The sequence below is a fragment of the Malaya genurostris genome, chromosome 1, assembly GCF_030247185.1.
Source record: "Malaya genurostris strain Urasoe2022 chromosome 1, Malgen_1.1, whole genome shotgun sequence".
Lineage (NCBI taxonomy): Eukaryota > Metazoa > Arthropoda > Insecta > Diptera > Culicidae > Malaya > Malaya genurostris.
The window spans coordinates 79,636,853-79,660,344 of NC_080570.1; the positions used below are offsets into that span (position 1 = coordinate 79,636,853).

At 37.4% G+C, this 23,492-nt stretch overlaps 1 protein-coding gene across 1 annotated transcript in view; it reads left to right on the forward strand.

The window, feature by feature from the left end:
• LOC131440588 (glycolipid transfer protein) overlaps nt 1-18,716 on the forward strand; it is a 44,070-nt gene extending 25,354 nt beyond the window's left edge. The window contains exons 2-5 of the mRNA XM_058611998.1: nt 6,829-7,161; nt 7,238-7,293; nt 7,349-7,618; nt 17,468-18,716. Coding sequence (XP_058467981.1) covers nt 7,029-7,161; nt 7,238-7,293; nt 7,349-7,618; nt 17,468-17,635 — 627 coding nt within the window. The 5' untranslated portion in view covers nt 6,829-7,028 and the 3' untranslated portion in view covers nt 17,636-18,716. The remainder of the gene's footprint in view (nt 1-6,828; nt 7,162-7,237; nt 7,294-7,348; nt 7,619-17,467) is intronic.
• The last annotated feature ends 4,776 nt before the right edge of the window (nt 18,717-23,492 follow it).

Genomic DNA, 23,492 nt, shown 5'->3' on the forward strand with positions numbered 1-23,492 from the left:
ACAGCTTTGATAGTTAGTGTTCGAAATTTCAAGTGTCCCGAACGAATCATACAAGTCGAACGGAATATAGAATGCAAAATTCGAACTCGAACGAAAATGTAGATTCGTTCGTATCACAAATCCGTCGGATTTCAGAATCGGGGTGATTTTCGTCGACGAACATTCTTCAACCGAATGAACAGTTGAAGATTGTCATCGATGATAGGAGAATTTAATTTAGTTTGAGCTTTGGGAACTGAAAGATTTCTAGCTCCGATAATATAATGATTCAAATTATCAATTCCTGTGTCGATGTCCGTAGAATTTTCTAAAATAGTTTCATGATCCAAATGATTTTCAATGTGAGATCTGTAATCCAACCAATTAGCTCTATGATAGTTGAATATAGAACTAATTGGATTAATTATAGCTTCGTTGGAAATTCTGAATGTTACAGGAAGATGATCTGAGTCAAAGTCAGCATGTGTAATCGGTTCACTACAAATGTGACTTTGATCTGTTGGAACCAGATCAATTGTAGACGGGTTTTTCACGGAAGAGAAACAAGTCGGATTACTGGGATGAAGAACTGTGAAGTAACTAGCTGAGAGTTGATTATGAAGTATTTTACCATTACTGTTATTACAATTCCACTAGACATGTTTTGCATTTAAGTCCCCTATTACGAAAAATTTCGGTCGATATCTTGTGAGTTTTTGCAAATCGTCTTGTGAGTTTTTGTTCGCCGGTGCATTGGACTGGCAAATATGCTCTAGCGATGAAATAAATTCCATGAATGGTTTCAACTTCAATTCCCAAGCTTTCAATAACTTTAGTATTGAAAGAAGGTAAAATTCGATTTTTAATTTGCCGTTGGACAAAAAATGGCAACTCCACCACCCATCCCAGTAAACCTGTCAAATCGATGAACCACATAATGTGGAATGCTTTTCAATTTGACATTTGGTTTAAGAAAAGTTTCTGTCACTATGGCAATATGAATTTTGTGAACTTTGAGAAAATTATAAAATTCATCTTCACTCGATTTCAAGGATCGAGCATTCCAATAAGTCTCTTTAATAAAGAAAACTAATTAACTAACTACTTCAACCTCAACATTTTCCTGAGTTTTAGAGTCAATTTTGAAATTTTAGATCTCGATTCATGCAAAAATTTTTTTTTTTAATATCGGAACTGATATTAAAAAAAAAATTTGCATGAATCGAGATCTAAAATTTCAAAATTGACTCTAAAACTCAGGAAAATGTTGAGGTTGAAGTAGTTAGTTAATTAGTTTTTTTTAGGGAACTCTAAGGGCATGTTCAGGAGTGTTCTAGTTTTAGATGCATAATTTCTGTCAGTTTTAAAATCTAAATCTAGACATTATAACAAAATAAACTGGCAGCCCCAGCAGCGTTTTATCTGTGTTTCAAATATATATAGCAAAAATAGAACGGCAGCGTATACCAGTTTTAAATTTGACAGAAGAACTGGTCGAATAAATAAAACACTACTGAACACGCCCTTAGAGCAAATTCAGCAGTTAAAAGTTCTATATGGAAGATCTATGATAGAACAGAAACTGGAACAAACGTGTCCCCAGCAAGCTGTTCTAGTTTTATTTATTCGACCAGTTCTTCTGTCAAATTTAAAACTGGTCTACGATGCCGTTCTATTTTTTGTATATTTGGAACACGAGTAAAACACTGCTGGGGCTGCCAGTTTTTCTTGTTATAAAATTCAGATTTAAATTTTGTAACTGACATAAATTATGCATCTCGAAATGGAACACTCTTGAACATGCGCTTATCATTATTATTGTTTTTATTATTATTTCGATATTTGTGTGATGTAATTGAAAGAGGAACTGATTTGCATCGGTACAATACTAGAAACGCATCTGATGCTATAACACCAAGCTTTTTGTTAGCCAGATCGCAAAACTCATTATTGTACAAGGGAATAAGTTTTTTCAACTCGATGCCAAGACAGATCAAACGCCCAACGACATTGGTGGAGTTCAAAAAGTTATGTATTTCACACATAAAGTCCGTGTTATAGTTAGTTCAATTTTTTTAGATTTTTTATTTTACGTATTACGAAGATTGTAATTTCTTTTTGTTTATATATATTATTGTGAGACGTATTAAGTTACTGTGTTCGGTATGATGATAATGGATTTTTAGCTGGTTTGAGAGTTAAAAATAATGAGCATTCTACAAACGTTGAGCCTCGCGCGCGACTCAGGTAGTGACTGTTTGGAAAGCGAACAGGACTGGCCGAAGAGCCTTAGCATTCAGTGTGTTAAGTTTGACTCTTGACCTTGATCGCAAGGTTTGATTAATAATTTAAGGAATAGATTCGGGGAACTTAATTGGGGTTGACAGTTGTTCATGGAATTGGGCTTGGCTCTACTCATCCGCAGTCTCGTTACTCCATCGTAGCTGGTGTTTATAGTGATGAACTGGTCCGGCGGGAAGGGCCAGGTGAATTACTGTCTGATACTGATAAAGATATCGGGTTCGATTCCTGATGTGATCAAGGATCTTCCCGGGTTGGACATTTTCTTGATTAACCCTGGATAGTAAATCCGAAATATTTGAATGTTATTTTTTGGTCCGTTCTTTTGAAGAAGAATCTATACCTGCTAGATTATTCAGATCGTTTTCTTTTGTGTACTGGTTAAGATATGTGCAAAAATATTTATTATCATTTAGATAACTCGTTCTGCTCATATCTTTGTAGGGGTATGAGGTGGGACCATTATCATCATCATAGATTAGTCGTGAATGAGTCATAATTCAATATGGCTACACCATTACGATTCTGAAAGCGAAGAAGTATAGGTTACACAATGCATTATATTACTAATCCGACATTTTTTTTTAACTGTTAGACCCTGTATAAACTGTTTTGTCTCATAGCCGGCTGTTAAATTTTATAATTTTATTGAATAAAATCTGCCCATTAAAATCAGCACACAACAATTCTTTCGTTTTGCAAGTTTGCATAACACATGTCCGAATTAATTCCATTAGTCACATTAGTGTCCGATTTCTCATAGATGACTGTTCCATAGATTGAAATAAACGTTTTGCCTTTCTCATATAGAAAGGTTATGCAATCACTGTGAAAACCGACTTTTGAACCGAGTGTCATATACCATTCAACTCAGTTCGTCGAGTACGCAAAATGTCTGTGTGTGTATGTGTGTGTATGTGTGTGTATGTGCGTATGTGTGTATGTAACGTTTTTTTGCACTAACTTTTCTCGGAGATGGCTGAACCGAATTTCACAAACTTTGATTCAAATGAAAGGTCCCATGCAAAATTCCTGAATATCATTTGGATCCGACTTCCGGTTCCGGAATTATGGGGTAAAATGTGCAAAAAATTGTGAAAATAAGTGCACTAACTTTTCTTAGAGATGGCTGAACCGATTTTCACAAACTTGGATTCAAATGAAAGCTCTTGAAGTTCCATAAAAAATTCCTGAATATTATTTGGATCCGACTTCCGGTTCAGGAGTTATGGGGTAAAATATTCAAAAATAAGAAAATATATGTTCTAACTTTTCTCATAGATGGCGCGACCGAATTTCATAAACTTAGGTTCAAATGAAAGGTCCTGTGGTCCCATACGTAATTTCTGAATTTCATGCGGATCCGACTTCCGGATCCGGAAATATAGGGTAAAGTGGGTTAAACATTTTATACCATCACTGAAAATGGGGAAAAACCCTAAAAAAATTCTAAATCGTCCTCAAATCTTTTCCAATTGATAGTTTTTATCAGTAGACGGTCAAACAAACTGATTTCGGTTATTCTTTTAAGAATCGCAGAAAATTATTTTGAAAAATACCACAGTATTACATATGATATGATATGAGAAAGGCATCATTACACCACTAGGTGGATTAAAACAGGTTTTTATGATCCCATTTGTTTCCAATAAATTCTATTTATATTCGACTTCTGCTTTCATGATTACGATTTCGTTGGTGCTGTACAAGAATGAAGAACTTTGCTTCACGGTATGCTACAGGACAAACAGCCATACAGCCAATGTTTGTTTGAACACAATATCTGCACATGAAGATTTGATTACATATAACATTTCAAACATCCAACAGCAAAAAGTTTCCACTGTGAACATATAGTAGAAACTCTACAAAACGATGTTCTTCAATTAATGCTCATCGAAATTAAAAGTTATGAGTCTTATACTAACTTCATGAAGCATAGTAATCAGCTAACGCACAAGTTCATTTCGTCTATTCCATTTCGAAAGAGGCCTTTTTGTAAATGTTTGTAAAGGACACAGCATGAAAAAATTATGTGAATTCACATCAAAAAATTCACGGAATTTATTCAGAAAATTCAAAATACAAGATTATTCCTCAAAATCGATATTTTCTTATTCAAAGTACTCCCCATAGACCGCAACATACTTATGCCAGCGCTTGATCCAATCCTCGAAACATTTTTTATATTCAGTTTTCAGTATGGCCATCAAAGCCATCTACGATCTTTCCATTATCTCATCTCGGGTGCTGAAACGCGTTTTACGAAGCGGTTTCTTGAGTCGACCGAATAGGAAAAAGTCGTAGGGAGCCAAATCAGGTGAATTCGATGGTTGCTGAATGATATTCGTCAAATGTTCACGGGTAACAATGGCATTGTGTGACGGTGCGTTATCGTGGTGCAATATCCACGAGTTGATTGCCCACAAATCAGGTCTTTTTCGGCGAATTGTTTCCCGCAAACGATCCAAAAACAATGTCTAACTCTTCTGCCATCTCTCAAAATAGTCAATTTGCGGTCTACGGTCATCCATTCTTTGATTTTGTTGACGTTTTCGTCAGTTTTTGATGTCGATGGCCTACTGCTTCTCTCATCATCATAGATTTACGGCCACTTCTGTAACGTTCGTGCCACTGATAAGCGACTGTTTTCTTCAGAGTATCGTTGCCGAAACATTCTTTTAACATTTGCATTGTAGTCGCACCATTGAAACCTTTTTTAACGCAAAATTTAATGTAAACTCGTTGTTGAAAATTCATTTCCATTTTGAAAATTGTACAAAATCGAGGACACGCACGATCGCAGCTGTACTCAATACAGCGTAACTTTTACTCATGTCCAGGTATCACGGTGAAAATTTGATAGAATATCGTAGACAGATGTGGCTACCTAAAAAAATCTAATTGGGTGACTGAGAGCGACACACGGTGGTGATTCCGGGAACTATTTGCTTAAGGTAGTATGTCAATATCGGATGAAAAATTGACTTAAATTTAGAAAAGCGGTTTAAGTATGCATATTTGAATGCAGAAACCGAACACGGACTTAATATTACTAAAACTGTTTAGATAACATATATTTCGCGACATCCGAACAAATATTTGTATCGAAAGATCGAGTTTTGACCGAATTTCGCTGCGAACGCAGAGCAATTTATTTATTTGTTATGGGGTCTGATCCACGCTGCATTCCTGAACGACAGCCGGCCCAAAAGTAATCAGATAAAAGCATTTTGTTCGAAAGAATCAGCTAACCAGAAGATATAAACCTGTTTTGGCGTACAAATTTGTTGTTTAGTTTTAGAAAAAAAAAGATGTTTTCAACAATTTTTGCATTAAATATACAATCCGAGACTTTTTCTATACCCAATGTTTTTATCCGGTGTTTGTATTTAAAAATATTTAAACGAGTTTTTTATACTGAGTAATACTTCTCCGATTTTTGCATTGAATCATAAATTTACATTCGCTGATTATTGTGTTCTGCCTTTCTCATAGAGAAAGGTTGTGCAATCACTGTGAAAACCGACTATTGAACCGAGACCCGGAGGATCGAGTTTCATATACCCCAACAAATTGAGACCACTTTTTCTAACACTCTAAGCCTGTTAGAAACATTTTCTACGCCCTTCTCCAATAACCCTTTCTTACGGGCAAAGAAGTATATATTTTGATCATGATGTGTTGTTTTTTGTAGATTCGATCGAAACCCTTATTATCATTTCCCGAGATATGCCGAAATATGGTTCATGCGTTATGAAGTCCAAGTACATAAATGCAAACATACATTGACTTTTATGTATTTAGATAGATTAAACATTATTGGGTGATTCAAACAATTTTGTGTAGTCATTTTGTTGGTAAATTACGGAATTGCATAAAGTCAATATACGTTTTAATATAATACATCGAATAAATTAATCAGCCTTCAAAATCTTTTAAACAGGGTTTACAATTTTCAATCCATTATTTTGCCAAAACTTGAGTTTTTCTTACATATTATGAACTTTTACTAAAAAAATGACGGAAAATGCAGACAGTATCCTTTAATACATTCATACATTTCTCACTGTCTAAATAATGAAGTTATAACAAAACGAGCTATCATTCTAAATTTATTAGAAAAAATTTATTCATTATTTTACTATGTTCAATAATTCTTGAAACATTTCACAATCCATTATAATAGCTAAATAGTCTTGGCATTACATTCCTTTTGTGGAATTTGCCTTTCTGTTTCAACAGACTTCGCTCCCGATTCTTAGCGTACAGAATCATTGCATGGCTAGTACTATGGATCCTACTGACACTAAGAATCCTTCCAGGTCGGGGATCGAACAGACGACAACTGGTTTATTAGACCAGCGTCCTATGCATTGAACCGCCAACCCGGGGTAAGCAATGATAACTTAATAAACTATTGTTATGATAGCAGTTTACTCTTTCCTTATGATCGGGTATATATGAGAATATGATTGAAATGTAAAATGCATCATTACACCACTAGGTGGATTAAAACAGGTTTTTCATATCAATATTGTCAAACAGTTTGATAGCAGAAAAGAAAATATTTTGTAAATAGATACGAATGGTGATATCAGTGCCAGCCAGAAGCCTTATCGCAGTTAATCAATATGCTAACAACACCATGAATCATTCAAGTACTTGCAGCAGTTACGGCTCTGCTTCGTGCTCGTTCATTTTAATTCCGTGTTGACGTTGAAGTAGAACAGCAACAAACCTCGATTATGGCTACGATGGAACCTAAGATTGACTTCTTCAAGATGAAACCGTTTCCCGCAATTGATAATCGGAACATTAAAAGTCAAATCATCACAACTGCATTCCTTGAATCAGCCAACCAAGTAATTGAAAGTATAGGTAGGTATTTCGTTAAAACAAAATATCGACTAAAGTAATGCTACTTACAACACATTTTGCGTATCATTTTCAATAGAATCATTCGGGCGATTGTTCTCACCAATAGTCAAAGACATGCGTGGTAACGTAAAGGTTTGTACAAATAAAGTTTGTTATGAATTTTATGATTCACTTTTTTTCGCTGTAGAGATTGCAGGCCAAATATAATGAAAACGAGAAGGATTTTTACTATCTTGAAGATTTAATACTGTATGATAAGAATGGCAATGGCATATTATTCGATACCGTAACGGAAGGGTTGCTGTGGTTAAAACGTGCATTAGAAATGATCGAAATGTTTTTTAGAAACATGCTGAATGATCCATCTGCCAGTGATACTGTGAAACACCATCTGAGGAAAGCATACGAAATAACTTTACTACCCTATCATGGTTATTTGGCTCAGAAAGGATTTCAGGTGAGTACACACCAAATTGAATTTTACGGTAATATAAACTATCGAAAGTTATCACTAGTACAAAAAACACCGAAAGTCACGAGTGTTTTTACATTATCTGGTTATAACGAACTGATTTATAACTATTGTAAATTACAGTATTTCAGCTCGAAATTAAGCAACATTTATAAGTGCAGTTCTTCGAATGAAATGTACCAAATGCCAGTGACTTTTGCTTATCATAACATTGAACATGATTTTAACGATGTCTGGCGATTCGGACGAGAAGAATTCCATCATGGTTACGTGAAAAGTTGTATGAATATTTTCCACACTTCTTTTTATGTAGTTTTTAATGAGTTGACATCTCGCTACTATTTATTGTATGGTCCATAGTTATGCAATGCTAAGATGAAATATAGTAAGGAATTACAACTACATACACACCTAGAAAATGGTTTTAAGTACTGAAACTTGTTCGCTTACACGTCTATATGAAAGGTGGAGTATATTTGACACATTCAAATCATTCTTGTAAAATTTGGTCATTTTACGTATTAGGTTCTTATGAAATGATCATATGCAGAATTGCCAAAATTTGCCTTTTTTCATCTCTGAGAAATTTATATAATCTCAATTATGGAGTATTAGACCGGTACTAAGAAAATTTTCTTGCTGTTCATCGTCACTTCTGATGACGGATTAAAATTTTCAATAGTTAATTGAAACTGGTAAAGCCATATCTTCTCAGAATCGTTGTGAGTTATATTTTGAAATTTTTGATCGCTCTCTGATGCTTCCGGAACCTAAATTTGTTAGACGAATAATCAACATTTGCAAACTAAAAAAGCTTACTTAATAGTTTGAAAGTATTTGCTCCTTCCAACACTTCTAAAACACATTCTTGGAATTAAATGTTTTAACACTCGTCACTCTGTAATTGCAGAACAGGAAGTTGAATCCGGACTGTGGTACAATTTGATAGGATACAACACATACAACTTCTTACTTCTTGTTTCAATCCCCCATATTCCTTCGAAATATGTGACATATTGGTTTGGAATTAGATACTTAAAGAATCATCAGTTAGATGTTTTATTTTTATTTGTGAGAAGGGCCCCCTCGGGTACGGGTCTGCTTTCTGCTACATTCGGTACGGGTCTGCTTTCTGCTACATTCGCTTTCTGCTATATTCACCAGATACATTTTTACTGCTTCCAGTATTTTCAAAAGCTTTGCAACTGGATAACATCAGTTCAGAAACGAAATCACTGAACGTTTTTAAATTCACCATTTCACACTTGCGCAAGTATTCGCCTCATTCTAGTTTCACGTGGGTGGGTAACTTGTTTACTAATTCCATGAGGTGTGCTGGATTTGACAGATGAGCATGTTACCTTGCTGCTTTCAAATGGTCACACAAGCTCTATACGGCCATACTGAATTCTAATAGCGTTTCCAGTTTCTTTGTTTTAGGGTCTGGGACAGAGTGTATCTTTTCGAGTAGCAGTAATTTACAATTCAAGTCTTGAATATAACAATTACCTTACCTTACCTAACAGCTCTAGGCCTGGGGTGTCCTTTGCTGTATCAAGCATACGTCTCCACAAAACTCGGTCCATGGCTGCTCATCGCCAGCCACTCAAGGCACGGATGCTTCTGAAATCACCCTCCACTTGATCGATCCACCTTGCTCGCTGCTCTCCTCTTCTTCTCGTACCAGTCCGATTAGATTCAAGAACCATTTTCACTGGGCTGTCGTCCGACATCCTTATGACATGCCCAGCCCATCGTAGACGTCCAATTTTAGCTGTTCGTACGATGGGTGGTTCTCCTAGCAGCTGTTGCAATTCGTGATTCATACGCCGTCTCCACGTTCCATCTTCCATCTGCACTCCGCCATAGATGGTCCTCAGTACCTTTCTTTCGAAAACACTGAGGGCGCGTTGGTCCTCTGCCTGCATAGTCCAGTTCTCGTGGCCATAGAGAACAACCGGTCTAATGAGCGTTTTGTAGATGGTCAATTTTGTGCGGTTGCGTACTTTTCTCGATCGGAGGGTTTTTCTGAGTCCAAAGTACGCACGATTCCCTGCCAAAATATGTCTATGAATTTCTCTGCTGGTGTCATTATCGGCGGTCACCAGTGAGCCCAAATACACGAACTCGTCAACCACCTCGATATCGTCACCGTCTATCAATATTCGTGGTGGGAGGCGTAGTGTTTCTTCTCTAGAGCCTCTTCCTCTCATGTATTTTGTTTTCGACGCATTTATGGCCAGTCCGATACGCCTAGCTTCAGCTTTCAGTCCGATGTAGGTTTCCGCCATCTTCTCAAGGTTACGTGTCACAATATCAATATCGTCAGCGAAGCCAAAAAGTTGTACGGACTTTCGGAAGTGTCGTGTCGATCCTTGCTCTTCGAATCACGCCTTCCAGGGCAATATTGAACAAGATACAAGAAAGTCCATCACCTTGACATAGCCCTCTCCGAGATTCGAAGGGACTCGAGAGCGGCTCAGATACTCGGACGTAGCACATCACTCTATACATCGTTGCTTTGACCAATCGCGTCAGTTTTTCCGGGAAACCGTATTCGTGCATTATCTGCCATAGCTGTTCTCGATCGATTGTGTCGTATGCCGCTTTGAAGTCAATGAATAGGTGATGCGTGGGTACGTTGTATTCACGACACTTCTGGAGTACTTGTCTTATCGCGAATATGTGATCCGTAGTGGCGCGGGCTCCAGTAAATCCCGCTTGGTACGGCCCTACGAATTCCTTAGCTATTGGTGATAGGCGACGGCAAAGCATTTGAGAGAGTACCTTGTAGGCGGCGTTCAGCAATGTGATTGCGCGGTAATTGCAACAGTCTAGCTTATCGCCCTTTTTGTAGACTGGACATACCACTCCATCCATCCTGCGGTAGAATCTCCTCCTCCCAAATCTTAGAAATCATCCAGTGCAGCGCTCTAGCCAGTGCCTCTCCTCCATGAATATAACAATTGGAGGGTGCTGATATCCTGTGGAACTAACTCAGGAAGAAGTAATTTAATTCGTACTGTTTCATATGCTTATTCTTTTCAGTATCGTTGTAACCTTAACATATTTTATAAGAAACTGTACTCGCAGGCGATTGAATTAGTCATGAAACTACTGATAAACATGGACCAGTCCGTTGGGTCGCCAGAAAATGTTGGTAAATCTCGAGACATAACTTGTCTAACCGCCAACTGCGAGGGGTGGGAATGAATTCAGTAATCGTTGACAGTTCCTGTACAATATAAACAGTACAAATCATTGAACCCGGTTAGACTAGTTTGAGTTTCCAAAATTGTTTAAACAACTCATCGAGATTGCGCGGGGGCTGAGTGTTCTTGTTTTGTCGTGAATACGACTTACTTTACTAAGGGGTGCCTATTCAAAATTTACCCTGTACAAAAATAAGTAGAACTCAGTCGTGAAAATTTCTTGTTGTACTTAACCCAACAACATAATCTTTTTCACAAGTTATCGGAAATATGAACAGAAATTTGTGATAAAATTGTGATAACAGTGTGAGATAACCATAACTAACTCAAAAATAAAGTTTTCTAAAACTTTTGGAAACAATGAAAAGACTCGTCACGCTTGCTTGCATTTTTCGCATCCGGAAGATGGTTTTGAGGTAGTCAGGTCATATCAGTAGGTAAACTTTGATCGAAAATCGTTCATTTCTTCTAGTGCATTAGATGGAACAGGTGAGGTTTGTACACCAACATCAGTGCTCTCCTTTGGACTTTGTTTGTCGGGAGCAGAAGTCGCCAGCTATGAAAACAGGCTTTTGCGTGGTACAAAACGAAGGTCGTTCTATCATTTTGACTTCGGATGCCGGGAGCAGCAGTCACAAGCTATGAAAGCAGATCCTTTGCGTGGTACAAAACTTCGAACACTCAGGTCGTGCTCTCAATACAAGTGTAATCTGTTATATATCTCTCTCAGAAAGTTCCTCCTATTCCTCGACGATATTTCAACTGTGGCTAAGAGTAATCTCCACCTACAGGTTCGACTCTAACATCCATTCGATTCACCCGATCTCTCATCTGTCCACTATCTTCATTGGAACTAGCAAGATCTTTTTGATGTCACCTGATCCTGTCAGCTTGAAGCGAAACCAATCTTCAGTTCAGCAACACCATTCCACGGCATCACATTCAACATATCATGTCAATTGTAAGGAAAATTATTTGTTCGGAAAATGTGAGGGCTATGATGTCTTTGATGTCACAAAACTTTTTTTATTTAGATCCAGAATTTAGAACCTGCATGCTGGAACTGCATTCTGGAACTGGATTTCGGAGCTTAATCTAGTTTCGGAATTCAAATTCAGAATTCAGTTCTAGACCTAAATTGCAACTGATTTTTGAGCCTGTTTAATTCTTGAATTTAGCTCCAGTTCCGAATTACTATAAATCGGTACTTTTTATAACTAATAATATATTCCCAAAAAACTATGCGAACTTTTCCTACTATGTAAATCTATCTGTCCGGTTTGATCAGGTACAGAGCTCAGTTCCAGTTCCAATATCAAGAACTCAGTTCAGTATTGCATCAATTGTGGGTCGTTCGCAGAGCCAGTTTCCCTGCAAAGAAGATCGATTGAATCATCCTGCTGCTTCGTTTGCATTGGAACAAAATACAACGAAAGGTGGGCAACGATGGAGAACATTATGCAAACTCAGCCCTTCTAATTGCTACAAATATTATCTAAAGTACTATAAAGATTACATCTTTGTAAATCGAAGAATCAGTTTAGTGAAATCAAGAATAATTTGATTTTAACAGTTTCAGAAAAAAAATGAAATTTGCACAACACGTAATTCAATGATACTTTGAAACAGAATCAATTGAATGAAAAAAAATGACTGAAAACCATTATTGATGTAAGAGTAAATTAGATTGCCTTGATTTTTCAATGAATTATTCAACATATTTTAATTCACGCTTGGTTTTGCTTTCAAAGTCTATTGAAAAGTAAAGATCTGAGGAGTAACTTTATATTCAATTTCCTGCTCCAAATATGTGCATGAAAATAGATGTAAATATTTTTTATCATTTTCATACGTATTTACGTCGTCCAGTTATGTCTGTGATATTACTCACCCGCCTTTTTGTCTGATAATCATATCTATAAAATTTTAGTCGTGATCATCTTTTCGTTGAAGGAGTTCTTTTTTTTGGACACTAATCCAACGGTGGGGGCGGCAAATCTTATTTTGGGTGAATTGCTTAGTCATTTTAACAAACCTTATCAACGACCGAGCCGTAATTATCAGTGTTCAAGAAATAATATTCCTCAAGGTAGACTATCCAATATCCCAGTTCGTGACATGAAACATCTTCATCATTTCATTAAGACCATTGGAGTTCCGATTTATTTTTTGTTTTATGTTAGACTCCTTCTTATTCCATGAGTTCAACCACTAGCTAGATGTCTCATATTGAACAAAAGCGATGAACTGATACAAACAAACAGAAATAGTTATATGATAATGTACAAAATATATATCTTTTTTTTTAGTGGCATTAAATTAGCAAATCGCTTGATAAAAACAGTGATTAGATTAACTAATGCATTCCAACATACTAATATGATATTCGAAATGTATTAGGTTTAAAATACTATGTATTGTGGATGCAACGGCGAAGAAAAACGTATCTATATTCATTTAGGGGTTAGCCTCTTTCTTTATTTCTTTATTTCTTTTAGAGCAGGGAAAAGCCCGATGGAGATGAAATTTGGCAATCTGTCTCTCTCTCCAGCAGGCATAAAACCTCCTCATCATTTGTATCAACAGATTACAATGATCCAACAGATACATTTGGGCTTAACACTAACAATTAAAACTAAATCTATAACCCTTTCTACAACTAGTTGATGACACTAAACATTGCAGGGCAGTAATAGCGCTCTTGCTTAAAAGGTGAGAGAAGAAAAAGGTGGGTAGGTAAATGTTATATAAGGGTTGGTGAGGGGGTGGGGTGGTAAGCGAGAGTGGGCTAACGACGGTGTTAGAATCGGCATGTAGTAGATCTATTAGATGGTGAAAGACAGAGAAAACGACGGGGTTAGAATCGGCATAAAGATCTGGTTAGTGATCGAAAAACGGATGGTGAATGACAAAGAAAAAGTAGAATGGACGACCGAGTTAATTTAGACGAGCGAAACTTGTTTCCAGTGGAGGTTGTGAAGAGGCGGAGTGGGAAAGATCACAATAATCCAGCAGATACCATGTCATATACTTATTACTGATAATTAAAACTATCCCGATTTCTAACCTCAATACTCAAGAAGTAGAGAAGTAATTCAGAAACGATTTTTTCACGGTGTTGTGAGATAGGTGAAAATCGAACAATTGAGAACATCGATTAAATAGACGACACATACTAGCCGTTATAGCCGTAATTAGTGCGAGCAGATTGAGTTCTGAGAAATGGATTAGATCGGAGATTGCGAAAATTAATAGCTAGGTTCAGTTTATGTAACAATTCGGGGCAATCAGTTTGAGATTGTAACAAATCCGCCACGAAAATAGCTTTACAGATGTCTCGACGTACGGATAACAAGTCTAAATCGATAAGTTTACAGCGCTCACTATAGCTGGGAAGGTTGTTGGGATCCCTCCAAGGAAGACTGCGAAGGGCAAACCGAATAAATTTATGCTGAATAGCTTCTATGCGTTGGATGTCGAGTTGATAATAGGAAGCCCAGACGACTGCAGCATATTCGAGTATAGAGCGAACCAGTGCACAATATAGTGCTTTAAGACAATATATGTTATTAAAGCTCTTTGTAATGCGAAATATGAAGCATTTTGGAAGCCTTAGAGATCGTATACTCTACGTGATTCTTAAAATTAAGTTTTGAATCCAACAGAACTCCTAAGTCCTTGACAGTCGATTCTCGTTTGAGAATAGTCTGGGAAATGGTATAGTCGAATACAACTACTGTGCGTTTACGTGAGAAAGAAATTACGGAACATTTTGAAGCATTCAGGACCATTCTATTGAGGTCGCACCAACTGGAGAAGATATCTAACTGTTTCTGCAGGAATCTGGCATCTTCCAGGTCTTTAATAGGATGATACAATTTAAAATCGTCGGCGAATGATAGTTTTTTACATTGCAGCGCGAGGTTCAAATCATTCAGATACAGCAAAAATAAAAAGGGTCCGAGGTGACTTCCCTGAGGAACCCCCGAGTTAGTTAGGAAGGGTGCGGCTGTGCAGTCACCGATTTTAACTATCATAGTACGTTTAATCAAATAAGACTGCAGCCAGTTCAAAAAGGGACTGCTGAATCCAAGTCTTCCGAGTTTAGCAATAGCTATTTGGTGATTTATTTTATCAAAAGCAGCGGAGAAGTCAGTATATAAAGCGTCAACCTGCTGTCGCGCCTGTAACGACTGAATGACATAGGAAGTATAACACACAAGATTCGTAGATGTAGATCGTTTTGGCATGAAACCGTGCTAAGTTGAAGATATATAATTAGAGCAATTGTGTATGATGAAATCCAAAACGACTAATTCAAAGAGCTTAGATACAGCACACAAAGCGGCAATTCCTCTGTAGTTCGATATTTCACATTTATTGCCTTTTTTTAAATACGGGGAAGATGAATGATCTCTTCCATGGTTCGAGAAAAATTCCAGAGCGTAAGGATGTATTAAATAATATCACAAATGGATCTAATAAACTTTCCGAACATGTTTGTGCTTAGGGCACATAACCGTTTTTACTATTCTTTACGTTTCGCCTTTGACTCGTCAGTGCAGAGCAGTTCAAATTGAACTGCTTATTGCAAACTTAAACAGTTCAACTTGAACCACTAAGCAGACGTAAAGTTAATGCTACTTACAAAACACTTATTCAGTTGGTACCGAAGTACCACGTCTTTCCTGACGTGCCGAACGAAAACGTTGTTTTCGGCTTATACTGGCCGATTCAGGTATGGTCATTTAGGGGTTAGCCTATGTTTGTGCTTAGGGCACATAATCGTTTTTACTATTCTTTACGTTTTGTCTTTGTATCTATATTGCCTTTTGAAATAAACGTATTTATGAAAAAAGAAAAAGAAATAATATTTCGGATATTACAACACGCTTTGCAGTGTGATGAATCAACACAATAAACAACTAAGTATTGTATAAGTGTCAGAATCAACCCATAGGCAATTTGACAGAAATGAACTTAGCGAAGTACTCAAAAAAATAAAAAATAAATTGAGCAACAAATTCAAAATTATCGTAACTAATTAGCAACAAATAAGCAACAAATTATTCACCTATTTGCGTTATCATCGACGAGAGGTGCCACGCTAAGTTCATGCTCATGGTACATTGAATTAGGAAACAAAAAGATTGCAACTTGTATTTTATTTGTAATTATTAAATGATCGGCTAACGACATACAGGTGCGAAGCCAGAATTTCATTTCGGAAGGAAGACTGAAAAAAACCTTCATTTCAACTCGGTTTTTACTCAGGTTATCTCTACCGTTGAGTAGATTCAACCTTCAGCTACAACTCCCAATCGTGATTTGTAACAATTTGCATTAGTTTTAGTACTAAGTCACGCAAAAATGATCAACCCAAAATCCAATATTGCTGAAACCGCGGAGCTAAATCAGGCACGGTATGGGGAAAATTTGATTACAACTTACCTACCTTACTTATCAACAAAGACATCATATTAACAAGATATTCAGCTCTCACATTTCCCGAACAAATCATTGGCAGCATCCTTTCTTGCGAGCATGGCGCCCTCAGGCGAGTTCGCGTCGAATCTCGTACATAGAAGTAGGGGAGAGGAATGTTAAATTCATGCGCGCCAAAATAGCAGGACTGCGCATTCATACGATTGACATGATACATTGAATGTGATGTCGTGCGATGGCGGTGCTGAACTAAAGATTGATTTCGCTCCAAGCTGACAGGGACTGCTATCAGCCAAGTTTTTTGATGTTGTGTGCTATATCTAGCAATCGTCCTGATGTAGCCCGATCCATGGCTGCTCTTTGCCAGCCAGTTAAGGCCCGGATACTCCGTAAGTCCCCTTTCACTAGATCGATCCACTTTGCTTACTTAGCTCCGCCTACCGTATCAGATTCAAGAATCTTTTCAACTAGGTTGCCGACCGGCATCCCAATGACATGCCCGGCCTATCGTAGCCGTCCAATTTTATCTGTCCGCACGATAGGTGGTTCTACAACCAGCCAAAGTATCAGCTAGTGGGCAGAATATGGCTGGCAGCTATTCTGGTATCCGCTGCCAGATATACTGCCTCATCGCTGCCAGATGTACATCTCAAATAAGACAACCGTATGCACCAGGGCTTTACCAATCGGTTCTGAGGAAGAAATAGTTGCCAGCCGTTTGCCATACCACTGACAGCCAGAGTGAACAGAACCGCAAGAAAACTGATTATTTCGGACTCTAATGATAGGAAATGTGCAGCGAAGAAGTGAATGTGAAAATTCGCGGGTTACGAAGATCGAGTTTTTTATGTCATTTTGGTTTTGACAGTCATCATTGAATCGCTCCTGGCAGCCGTTTGAGTGTTCTCGATCGTTGTATACACCAGCGGTTCAGCTCCTCATAGAACTTCTGGAAGGATTAATAGTATCAGTAGAATCGTAGTACTAGCCATGCAATGATTCTATACGCATTTTTCTCTTCGACCAACTGCTACCATTCTACGGTTGCCAAACAACCATTAAATTTCTTACATACATTGAGATATCTACATGGGTGGCTGTTATTTGCAAATATATGTATAGTGTCAATTTGATTATTATACTATTTATTTTAATTTACTTTTCATTTATTTTTCAGATTCTTCATCATTATGTTCCTTCTAGGACTACACTTCTGGGTTCATCAGACTCAAATGAAAAAAATATGGAAGCTCTATCAAAATTCCTTGTCACTTTTAGAGCCAACATAGATTACTTAAATCGCTTCTTTGATGAACATAATTTAAATAAAACCTATAAGATATAATAAAGTAAAAAAATCACTCGCACGAATATATTAATGTTAATTTTGAAGCTTTCCATGAGCGAATTGGAACTGTTCACGGCGGAAGTGTGATGCGCGACGAATTGCAGCGAAGCTCAAAATAAGTTGTGCGAATAACAAAAAGCAATGGAATGCATTAAAAACTAAACATATATTATGCTTTAAAACTTGTTCACTAATCAACATGTACGTTTGAAGAGGAGTTTGTATGAACATAGATATTATCCAAAATCCGGCAAAGTCAGGTATCTACAAAAAATTACATATTTCAATAATAGAAAAAAAAATTATTAAAGATGTATATACCTTGTCTAAAAGATTTCCTGAGTAACCCAAATACAGTCGAAGACATTCAGTGGGAGCTGCTACAGATAGACACAATATTGACAAAACGCGGTTGGTTTTCGAAAGGTTCCAAAACTAAATGTATAGACAATTTAGATATAAATAGTTTATAATTCTTTTATACGCGACATACTGCTTACTTCGTGATAAAAAGTAATGACATCAGAAGCTAACCAAAATCCACAAAAATACACATTGATGAATAGTAGGAATTGAACCCATACATTTGCAAAGTAACGTACTTCTAAAAGACAAGAAAACATAATTCATGTATTATCAGATATAGAATATGAAAATATCAAATGAATCACCTCGATAATCTGAATCTTGTCTACATACATTACTAGACAACATTTATTGCTTTCAAAACCATTCACCTCTGAACTTATGTTGTTTTTGTTTGTGAAACCTGGATTTGACCCAGCGTAGTTTCTTCAAACTATTTTCACGAAACTGATTTGTGTTCACAATACGCAGCGGGGATGTGAAAGAACTCGACAGAATAGTCAAGTTCAAAACTGACCCGAAATTTAGTTCAATGACTTTGAAACTGTCTTCTAAACTATGGCTTGAAACAAACTGTTTGGAAGCAATTAGGCTACCAAATAAGTTATCTTAGCAACCAGTGACATTACAATCGTCGTATCCATAGCAGCAAGTGCCAAACTTCAGTAAAAGATAGCACAGTGTTTAAATAATAAAAGAAATATAAAACCAACCTTTGCAAAGCAATCATTTAATTTCGATATTCAATGTTAAAATATAAATTTCTTTATGACTTTTGCGTTCTTTTTGCATTACCTTTGTTTAAGTTTGTTTGTTGATGAACTACTAATATGATCGTGTTATGTTATATGTACTGTCCGCTGAAAATACGGTGTCTGAAACGATTAGGGTAACAGAGGTATTTTAGCCGCTTCATATATTTTGGCCCACCTAACAAACTTTATGGTTTTAATCGATGTTGCATTAATTTGAAGTTAATCACATTAATTTACCTATTGCGGAAGGGTTTTCCAAAGATATTACAACATTTGGTAGATATTTTCACAAAGTGGGCCAAATTACAATCAATCCTAAAGTGAGCCAAAATACCTCTGTTACCCAAGTTTCCAAAATTCGTGAACTCCAAACACTAGCTAAACTTACCCAAAAACCAATCAGAAATACTTTATTGATTGCCTTTTATGCCTTTCTCACACAGAAAGGCATTGCAATCACAGTGGAAACAGACTTTCAAACACATTTAATTCAAGATAATTAATGTTTATACATTTAATAAATGTAAAAACTGTGAGCTCGTTTGAAATCCTAATGTCGTGAAATTTTCTATCAGTTACAAATGAAAGCCAATTCGTTAAACAAATCATGAACTTTCTATGTACAATCGTACTATATAATTTTACACATGAAAATGAAACGACTGCATGTCAGAATCAAATGCCTTTGGGTTACGTTAATCATTGTTGCTGTTAATCATTGTTGCTGTAAACGGGATTGAACAACACCCGATTATAACAAGAAATCCTGAATGTATTTATAAATCATAATGATTGTTTTAGAATTTCGAACGATTTAAACGGATACAATCCCGTTTTGACTCATATTAACTTAAAACTCAGTTTTTGCAATGACTGAGCGGAAATATATATTGGAGAAGCCAAGTGAAAGAAAAACTAACAGAAAAGATGAATTTTTTGGAAAAAGATACGCTCAGAGACAGGACTCGAACCTGCGTTCTTATGCATTCCGTGCATACGCGCTACCATTTCGCCACTCTGATCTTGTTTTAGCCACTGCAAAACTCGAAACAGACACAATAGCAACGTACATCGAACATGGTCTACATCCTGGCCGTCTCACCCGACCGATATCTCACATCCAAACATCTTCTCTGTTCATCAAACACTAGTCCTCTCGCTTTATACCTATTTCTCCGATCAAGCATTGAGTAGGAGAGTGTATTTATAATCGCTTGTCACCTTCTTAATGGTGCCAGTCGCTGGCTGGACATCGTCAGCGACAGACCCCTATGAAGGTTGTATTGATTGTCTGCCCTTTCCTACCAGAAGCAGATTGTTACGGAAAATCAAACCGCAATTGTTTTTAACGATTTATTAATTTTTAGTTTGACGTAAAGCCGCCATGACTATGTTCAGTTTTTGCAATGACTGAGCGGAAATATATATTGGAGAAGCCAAGTGAAAGAAAAACTAACAGAAAAGATGAATTTTTTGGAAAAAGATACGCTCAGAGACAGGACTCGAACCTGCGTTCTTATGCATTCCGTGCATACGCGCTACCATTTCGCCACTCTGATCTTGTTTTAGCCACTGCAAAACTCGAAACAGACACAATAGCAACGTACATCGAACATGGTCTACATCCTGGCCGTCTCACCCGACCGATATCTCACATCCAAACATCTTCTCTGTTCATCAAACACTAGTCCTCTCGCTTTATACCTATTTCTCCGATCAAGCATTGAGTAGGAGAGTGTATTTATAATCGCTTGTCACCTTCTTAATGGTGCCAGTCGCTGGCTGGACATCGTCAGCGACAGACCCCTATGAAGGTTGTATTGATTGTCTGCCCTTTCCTACCAGAAGCAGATTGTTACGGAAAATCAAACCGCAATTGTTTTTAACGATTTATTAATTTTTAGTTTGACGTAAAGCCGCCATGACTATGTTCAGTTTTTGCAATGACTGAGCGGAAATATATATTGGAGAAGCCAAGTGAAAGAAAAACTAACAGAAAAGATGAATTTTTTGGAAAAAGATACGCTCAGAGACAGGACTCGAACCTGCGTTCTTATGCATTCCGTGCATACGCGCTACCATTTCGCCACTCTGATCTTGTTTTAGCCACTGCAAAACTCGAAACAGACACAATAGCAACGTACATCGAACATGGTCTACATCCTGGCCGTCTCACCCGACCGATATCTCACATCCAAACATCTTCTCTGTTCATCAAACACTAGTCCTCTCGCTTTATACCTATTTCTCCGATCAAGCATTGAGTAGGAGAGTGTATTTATAATCGCTTGTCACCTTCTTAATGGTGCCAGTCGCTGGCTGGACATCGTCAGCGACAGACCCCTATGAAGGTTGTATTGATTGTCTGCCCTTTCCTACCAGAAGCAGATTGTTACGGAAAATCAAACCGCAATTGTTTTTAACGATTTATTAATTTTTAGTTTGACGTAAAGCCGCCATGACTATGTTCAGTTTTTGCAATGACTGAGCGGAAATATATATTGGAGAAGCCAAGTGAAAGAAAAACTAACAGAAAAGATGAATTTTTTGGAAAAAGATACGCTCAGAGACAGGACTCGAACCTGCGTTCTTATGCATTCCGTGTATACGCGCTACCATTTCGCCACTCTGATCTTGTTTTAGCCACTGCAAAACTCGAAACAGACACAATAGCAACGTACATCGAACATGGTCTACATCCTGGCCGTCTCACCCGACCGATATCTCACATCCAAACATCTTCTCTGTTCATCAAACACTAGTCCTCTCGCTTTATACCTATTTCTCCGATCAAGCATTGAGTAGGAGAGTGTATTTATAATCGCTTGTCACCTTCTTAATGGTGCCAGTCGCTGGCTGGACATCGTCAGCGACAGACCCCTATGAAGGTTGTATTGATTGTCTGCCCTTTCCTACCAGAAGCAGATTGTTACGGAAAATCAAACCGCAATTGTTTTTAACGATTTATTAATTTTTAGTTTGACGTAAAGCCGCCATGACTATGTTCAGTTTTTGCAATGACTGAGCGGAAATATATATTGGAGAAGCCAAGTGAAAGAAAAACTAACAGAAAAGATGAATTTTTTGGAAAAAGATACGCTCAGAGACAGGACTCGAACCTGCGTTCTTATGCATTCCGTGTATACGCGCTACCATTTCGCCACTCTGATCTTGTTTTAGCCACTGCAAAACTCGAAACAGACACAATAGCAACGTACATCGAACATGGTCTACATCCTGGCCGTCTCACCCGACCGATATCTCACATCCAAACATCTTCTCTGTTCATCAAACACTAGTCCTCTCGCTTTATACCTATTTCTCCGATCAAGCATTGAGTAGGAGAGTGTATTTATAATCGCTTGTCACCTTCTTAATGGTGCCAGTCGCTGGCTGGACATCGTCAGCGACAGACCCCTATGAAGGTTGTATTGATTGTCTGCCCTTTCCTACCAGAAGCAGATTGTTACGGAAAATCAAACCGCAATTGTTTTTAACGATTTATTAATTTTTAGTTTGACGTAAAGCCGCCATGACTATGTTCAGTTTTTGCAATGACTGAGCGGAAATATATATTGGAGAAGCCAAGTGAAAGAAAAACTAACAGAAAAGATGAATTTTTTGGAAAAAGATACGCTCAGAGACAGGACTCGAACCTGCGTTCTTATGCATTCCGTGCATACGCGCTACCATTTCGCCACTCTGATCTTGTTTTAGCCACTGCAAAACTCGAAACAGACACAATAGCAACGTACATCGAACATGGTCTACATCCTGGCCGTCTCACCCGACCGATATCTCACATCCAAACATCTTCTCTGTTCATCAAACACTAGTCCTCTCGCTTTATACCTATTTCTCCGATCAAGCATTGAGTAGGAGAGTGTATTTATAATCGCTTGTCACCTTCTTAATGGTGCCAGTCGCTGGCTGGACATCGTCAGCGACAGACCCCTATGAAGGTTGTATTGATTGTCTGCCCTTTCCTACCAGAAGCAGATTGTTACGGAAAATCAAACCGCAATTGTTTTTAACGATTTATTAATTTTTAGTTTGACGTAAAGCCGCCATGACTATGTTCAGTTTTTGCAATGACTGAGCGGAAATATATATTGGAGAAGCCAAGTGAAAGAAAAACTAACAGAAAAGATGAATTTTTTGGAAAAAGATACGCTCAGAGACAGGACTCGAACCTGCGTTCTTATGCATTCCGTGCATACGCGCTACCATTTCGCCACTCTGATCTTGTTTTAGCCACGGGAACTTAAAACTGTTTGCAAAACTAAATGTATATGGCCTTTATGAAAACGTTTACTGGTCTTCCTGTATTTTTATGGAAAATATGTATAAAATCTTTATATATCATTCAAAATTCTCACAATGATAACATCTTTTCCGAATTGCAATAACATGTTAAAACAACAACATGGGTCCAGAAAGCATTTATGGGTTTTACAATTCTGTTTGAAAGTCAAATGTTTCGGGTATCATTTTATGCAATTAGTTGAGTTATAAACTTTTAAAACGCTTGATAATTAATAGAAGACAAAGTAAACAAAGAGAAACTGTTACTTGCTCCTCCTGAAAAATCAACCGAAACTTACCAACCGAGCGATTGCATCAGGTGATTTTTCAAGATTCAAATTTCTAAAGTTTGATTGCCATGCAGAACCATCCGATTTAGCTCCAGTTGTACACCTGAATTTTTTTGAGGCGCTTAATCTTTTGTCACT